This window comes from Asparagus officinalis, chromosome 10 (genome assembly GCF_001876935.1).
Source record: "Asparagus officinalis chromosome 10, Aspof.V1, whole genome shotgun sequence".
Lineage (NCBI taxonomy): Eukaryota > Viridiplantae > Streptophyta > Magnoliopsida > Asparagales > Asparagaceae > Asparagus > Asparagus officinalis.
The window spans coordinates 72,324,244-72,330,975 of NC_033803.1; the positions used below are offsets into that span (position 1 = coordinate 72,324,244).

Below are 6,732 nucleotides of genomic sequence, written 5' to 3' on the forward strand. Positions count from 1 at the left end.
TATAGTAATATAGTAGATGAGGTTGTAATAAATTCTCAGAATATCTGACCGCTGACAAACTAGGGAGTAACTACAAGTATAGTAATATAGTAGATGAGGTTGTAATAAATTCTCAGAATATCTGACCGCTGACAAACTAGGGAGTAACTACAAGAAAAGATCTACATACACCTGCTCAATATGTATCACATAAACCTAATAACATCATTTTTTTTTATTACAGCACTGTAAGAATGCAAGGTCTGAGTTAAACTACTGTTTAAGGTCTTTCTACTGATTGCTTTTGAAATCTAGCAATGCATCAAAAGAAGAAAGTGCTGTGTCACTGGCAAAAACATTGAAGGGAGTTTGTACCTACTAGTAGAGTAATGTCCCACTGACAGCCAGCAGTCTAAAGATTGAGTACAAAAAAGCATTCATATCTCATTCACTAGAGTCAACTCACCATACTACTTATTTCAGAGACTATTAAATGACCACTTATGATGAAACATCTACCACCTACATTAAGATCCTCTATATAAACATGGCCCATTCACTTAGTCCACTCAAAGGAGAAGATCATGGCATCAAGACCAGGACTATTCACAGAATGGCCATGGCAAAGGCTCGGTAGATTTAAGGTATATAGAGATAAGCATGTTGTCACATTTCTTATTAGTTGTTATTATCAGCCATCATCACATTTCTCACAACTTTGTTATTTTTGATAACTGGAAGTACTTGGTATTGGCTCCTTGGGTTGCACATAGTGTGTATTCATATGTGATGGATGACGAGAAGGAGAGGGATCTGTCAAGATTGATGATATTGTCGGTATTGCTGCTGAAGGCAGCATACACTCAGATGTGGATCACCCTTGCGAGGCTCAAGATGGTGAAAGGCAAGAATAGGATTGTTAACAAGGGGCTCGAGTTTGAACAGGTGGACCGAGAAACAAATTGGTACATACACAAACTCTTATTTACTTTTACATGTTGTATAATCTATTTAGTTTGGTAGATAATAATCGTTATGATTGACTTGACAAAAAGAGCAAGAAAATTTGAGGCAGATATTTCTTGTCAATATCATATAGAATTGTCTCTACATAAAAAGAAAGAGATATAAACACTTGATGCCTATGTTTGGTTGGATTTAAAGCTTACTTCTGACCGTCTCCTGCCTATTTTTCTTCTCTTTTTTTTAATCTCAAAAAATATCAGCCGTGTGTTATTTTAAAAACACCCATGATTTATTTTCAGAAAAAATAATAACCCCTGTTCCAACAAGAGTTAGGCTCAAATCTTAAAAATAAGTTACTCCTACACCTATATGTTACTAATCAAACAACCGAAGAAACATCAAATATTAAAACATAGATGCGAAAAAAATACAAGCACCAAACAAAAGAAAAGGAGTTTCCCACGGTAAAGAGAAGGTATAGGAATTACTCATTTTACTCATAAATAAAAATAAAAACTTTACCATATAGACTTTTTCCAAACATTGTGCATGACTGCAAGAACATTAGTTTTTCCTAGTTGGTTTAGGATTAAGAGCCACATCCTATGAAGTCAAAAAATACCTATATCAAAGCTTTACCCTTAAAAAATAGATGATAGTAAACATAAAAAGAGAAAACTACCAAGAGAAGCAAAGATTGCAAAACATTAAAGAGATGAAATCCTTTTGAAATATACAAAAAATATATATATTTTTTCACTTTTTAGGAAGTATGAACTTAAGGACTTGCATAATCAGCACGGAACACAGAGTTCTTCACTCCCAACTTATCATCAGTAAGAGAAATATGCCACAGTGGGTGAAGGGTAAGTGCAAAGAACTAAAACTCTTGCTTCATTTGCGAGGTTTTCTTGAGATTCACCTATTTCTCAAAGAAAAGGGGGGAAAAAGTATAATCAGTGCTATTATTAGTGCCATGCTTGCGACAATTCTAAATATACTAGTAGTATATGTTACTTTTTTGTGAAAAATAGCTGTCATAAATCTGATACTTATGGTAAAACAATGAATTGCAGGGACGATTCCATCATCATGAATGGTTTAATATTTTATATATCAAATTTATATGTACCTGGAGCCGGACACCTCCCTTGGTGGAACACCAAAGGCATAATTATCGCATTTCTGGTCCATTTGGGTCCTGTCGAGTTCCTCTATTACTGGTTCCACAGGGTTTTGCATCACCATTTTTTGTATGCTCGTTATCACTCCCACCATCATGCTTCTATAGTGACAGAGCCAATCACCTGTAAGATTATAAATACATGAAAACTGACAAAAAAGGTTTTTTTTTAAAGATAATCTTTAATCCTTAAAATAATGCTGTCTTCTCTCTAAATTGCAGCTGTCATACATCCATTCATCGAGGAATTTATCTATTTTATACTATTTTCCATGCCATTTTTTTCTATGGCGTTCACGCGTACGACTAGCATGATAGCAGGAGTTGGATATCTTGCTTATATTGATGTCATGAACTACATGGGACATTGCAACTTTGAAATGGTCCCTAAATGGGTTTTTGATTGGTTTCCACCACTAAAGTACCTAATGTATACCCCATCGTAAGTATTTGAATATTTTCACTAAAGAAACACTTTCTCTCAATTATACTTCAAATCTGCTGAACAGAGTGTTTCTGATTATAAATCTAGGTATCATTCCCTTCATCATACACAATTTAGGACGAATTATGCATTGTTCATGCCGTTCTATGACTATATATATGGAACGATGGACAAGTCCTCTGATGAATTGTACGAGAAGTCGCTACAAGTGAAGGAGGAGACACCAAATGTAGTGCATTTGACTCACCTAACTACTTTGCAATCTATATATCATTTACCAATTGGGTTCTCTGCAATGGCTTCTAAGCCATTTCTTCCGAATTTTTATACATGGTTGATGTGGCCACTGACCTATGGAGCCATGCTACTGACTTGGATTTATGGTTCAGCCATCGCATTGGAGAGAAACAAGTTAAAGAAACTTGAAATGCAAACATGGATAATACCTCGCTATAGTTTCCAAGTAAGATCATGATATGTTGCTATTAGTTTCAAATTTTTATATTGTACGAAGCTAAATGACTAACTTATGTATATGCATGCAGTATTTCTTGTCTAGAGAGAAGGACAAGATCAACAGATTGATTGAGGAGGCGATAATGGAGGCGGAAACCAAAGGGGTTAGAGTTTTAAGTTTAGGCCTCTTGAATCAGGTAGGTTCTGTCTATTGGAAAAGAATTGTTGACAAAGATCATGGAATTTGTTTATGAATTCTCCCCAGAGAAGGCTTGATTATTTCATTAAAACAGAAGTTTAATCTAACTGAATAAAAGATTTTTGAGATTGAACAAGCAATACATGAACTTCCAACAGCTACTTAGGAAAGAAGTTTCAAATTTACATTTATAACTATGTCAAAGTTTGCCAACATGCCCATGTACTCTATACTCTATAGTACTTGATTTCTGAAGGGCATGTAAGTTTAGAATAATTTATTATTGCACATTACATCTTTATTCTACTTACCCATTTTCTAGAGAAATTTTTTTCCTTTTCTTCAACTGATAGGGAAAGTGAAACAAAATTCTCAGTTTTGCAGTGTATTAAGTATTAGAACCATTTTCAAGCTAACTACATTCGACTATTGCAGAGGGAGGAACTGAATAAAAGTGGTGAGCTTTACCTTCAAAAGCATCCAAAGCTCAAAATACGAATAGTGGATGGAAGTAGCCTAGTAGCTGCGGTCGTCATCAACAGCATCCCTCAGGGGACTGATCAAGTTCTGCTCAAAGGAAAGCTTTCTAAGATATCTGGTGCAATAACCATAGCATTATGCCAAAAGGATGTTAAGGTACCTTCAACAAGTCTAGATGTCAATCATTTTCAAGAAAGAAAATATTTTTATTAGTGTGTTCTAACATGAACTTCTGCTGTTTTAGGTGGCAATATCTCGTAGAGAAGAATTTGAGATGCTGAAAATTTGCATGCCGACAAATTTAGCTAGCAATCTAGTCCTCTCCAACAATTATGATTCCAGAGTAAGACAGATTTGTACTCTTCCCTCTGCTTACTTTAAATAGTAGTTTTCGGAAACTAAGACAGATTTGTTCGCTATGAAAACTAAGACATACTCAGCATATTCCAGTTAATGTATAGACGCAAGCTAATGCAGAAGAATCCTACTCAAAAATTTCAGGTATGGTTGGTGGGAGATGGACTGCACGATGAAGAGCAACTAAAGGCAAATAAAGAGACACATTTCATCCCATTCTCCCAATTCCCCCCAAAAAATCTCCGAAAAGACTGCATTTACCACAGCACACCTGCACTCATTGTTCCTAAGGAATTTGAGAACTTACACGCTTGTGAGGTAAACTAGGAAGTGGTCATATACTAGAATTTCCAACACTTGACCCGAGTACATAAGTTAATATTTTTTTTTTCATTCTTGATTTGAATGGTGACAGAATTGGCTACCGAGGAGAGTGATAAGTGCATGGAGAGTAGCTGGAATGGTGCATGCACTTGAAGGATGGGATACACATGAATGCGGTCGAAATATGAACGATATCGACAAAGTATGGGATGCTACTCTTCGTCATGGGTTTCTTCCCTTGAATTGCCTTAAATAATAGCTAAGGCTCGAGGGTTTGTGCTAGCACTAGATAACTGTACTGTGTCAAGAAGCGAAATCTATGCACGTAACGTTTGGCAGTAATAAGGACTGGGCATAAGGGCTAACGGTCCGATACGATTTGAATCTGGGTCGCTCTGATACCATCTTTTCTTCAACTACACCAAAACTCTTGTGGTGATGATGGGATTGAGGACTATGATTTGTACTCCAACAATGTGTTAATGAATGTTGAAATTTATGTAATAATGATCATGTCAAGCTAACAAATTTGCTATCAAGATAGAATTTTCCCCCCCCTGACTAGTTTCAAGATGGTTTCTTTGTGGAAAAAAAGCTCCTAAAACCTGAAACTATTTATCTAGAAAAACAACCATCTCAAGTTACAAGAGAGTTCTCACCGCAGCAAATTACATTCATGGATATACAGTTACCAAGAAATCAGGGGGAAAATGCAGAAAACCCCCTAAAAGAAGCAGGAATTTACCGATGTCGGGTTCTCAGGCAGCCTCTCCGCCGGCGGGCGATAGGGTCCCACCTCGTTGACGCGGCCGGCAGGGCGTTTATCAATCCCGATGATCTTTTTCTATTTCTTCGGCCCATTTGAGCAACAGAGCTCATTGACGTCAGAGCCTGTAAAAGCCCATTGGGCTTTTCAAGCTGAACTGAGATATGGTTGGAGCTACAGTTAAACAATCGAATGAAGTAAAACGGGAATGGAGAAAGGAATATAATGGAATTAATGTGAATGGTCAATTAGTTTAGCAGACGATTGTGATTATTGATCTTGTTGAATGCAAAATAGGAATGAGTGTAGTTTATAAGGTTCGATAAGTGTTAAGTCTAGAATGAATCATAATCATTTATTAAAATAATCGATGATTGTTATCAAATGTAATGATCTCTCTACTATTGTTTTTAGAGGAGGAACAAATTTTCACTGTAGACCCAAACCAAGTTTTAATTACCAAAATCGACCCATTTTTTTTAATTACCAAAATCGACCCATTTTATGCCACGTAAGCTTAATCTCATTTACTAATTAGTCGGGGTTACCAACCCCGACTGTTTAGGAGTTGTTAAACCTCAATTAGAAGCCTTAAACCCAATTTTTAATGCCCTAAACAGTCGGGGTTGCCAACCCCGACTAATTAAGAAATGTCATTAAGCTTACGTGGCATAAAATGAGTCGATTTTGGTAATTAAAAAAAAGGGTCGGTTTTGGTAATTAAAACTTGGTTTGGGTCTACAGTGAAAATTTGTTCTTTAGAGGAGAGGAATCCAAAATTCTGAATCCAATTTTAACACTACTTTGATACTCAAAGACGTTGCTTTCACCTGAAAATAGATACATAAATTCTGCTTATATTGTGACACCACACTTTATTCTCATATAGACTAGTGTGAAGAATGTTAGTAGCTTAAATAGAGAAGCTCAATGCCCAAGAACAACTAATGATAGTATTTTGACAGTGGGTTTTAACCAACATCGAGTTACTCTCGGTGGGTCTCATGGTTTGCACACGCCAACGGGTCCGTGGGCCCGGGACATGAATGTTAATAGCTAAGGCTCGAGGGTTTGTGCTAGCACTAGATAACTGTACTGTGTCAAGAAGCGAAATCTATGCACGTAACGTTTGGCAGTAATAAGGACTGGGCATAAGGGCTAACGGTCCGATACGATTTGAATCTGGGTCGCTCTGATACCATCTTTTCTTCAACTACACCAAAACTCTTGTGGTGATGATGGGATTGAGGACTATGATTTGTACTCCAACAATGTGTTAATGAATGTTGAAATTTATGTAATAATGATCATGTCAAGCTAACAAATTTGCTATCAAGATAGAATTTTCCCCCCCCTGACTAGTTTCAAGATGGTTTCTTTGTGGAAAAAAAGCTCCTAAAACCTGAAACTATTTATCTAGAAAAACAACCATCTCAAGTTACAAGAGAGTTCTCACCGCAGCAAATTACATTCATGGATATACAGTTACCAAGAAATCAGGGGGAAAATGCAGAAAACCCCCTAAAAGAAGCAGGAATTTACCGATGTCGGGTTCTCAGGCAGCCTCTCCGCCGGCG

The 6,732-nt window shown here is 36.7% G+C and overlaps 1 protein-coding gene and 1 long non-coding RNA gene across 3 annotated transcripts in view; one reads left to right on the forward strand and one right to left on the reverse strand.

Moving 5' to 3' along the window:
• The window catches only part of LOC109825478, a 7,105-nt gene extending 3,309 nt beyond the window's left edge, over positions 1-3,796 (reverse strand). Inside the window, exons 1-2 of the long non-coding RNA XR_002242986.1 lie at positions 3,697-3,796; positions 2,078-2,252 (exon numbers count right to left, since the gene is read on the reverse strand). This is a non-coding gene — a long non-coding RNA (uncharacterized LOC109825478). The remainder of the gene's footprint in view (positions 1-2,077; positions 2,253-3,696) is intronic.
• Positions 520-6,510, forward strand: LOC109825477 (protein ECERIFERUM 1-like). 2 transcript variants are annotated; one of them, XM_020392337.1, is made up of 11 exons: positions 520-623; positions 721-944; positions 2,022-2,254; positions 2,351-2,570; positions 2,661-3,036; positions 3,119-3,226; positions 3,664-3,864; positions 3,953-4,051; positions 4,210-4,383; positions 4,481-4,653; positions 6,217-6,510. In XM_020392337.1, exons 1-10 carry the CDS (start codon positions 564-566, stop codon positions 4,643-4,645), a joined length of 1,860 nt encoding a protein of 619 aa, XP_020247926.1. In that variant the 5' UTR covers positions 520-563; the 3' UTR covers positions 4,646-4,653; positions 6,217-6,510. The 2 variants fall into 2 exon arrangements, with proteins under 2 accessions (XP_020247926.1, XP_020247925.1); XM_020392336.1 differs by lacking the exon at positions 6,217-6,510 and having other exon boundaries at positions 4,481-4,947.

What these genes read in the sequence shown, in the direction of transcription:
- LOC109825477 (XM_020392337.1), top strand. Translation starts at nt 564, where the DNA reads ATGGCATCAAGACCAGGACTATTCACAGAATGGCCATGGCAAAGGCTC. An exon ending in TACCTAATGTATACCCCATC is followed by an intron (nt 2,571 to 2,660) that starts GTAAGTATTTGA and finishes TTATAAATCTAG; the next exon opens with GTATCATTCCCTTCATCATA. An exon ending in AGAACTTACACGCTTGTGAG is followed by an intron (nt 4,384 to 4,480) that starts GTAAACTAGGAA and finishes GAATGGTGACAG; the next exon opens with AATTGGCTACCGAGGAGAGT.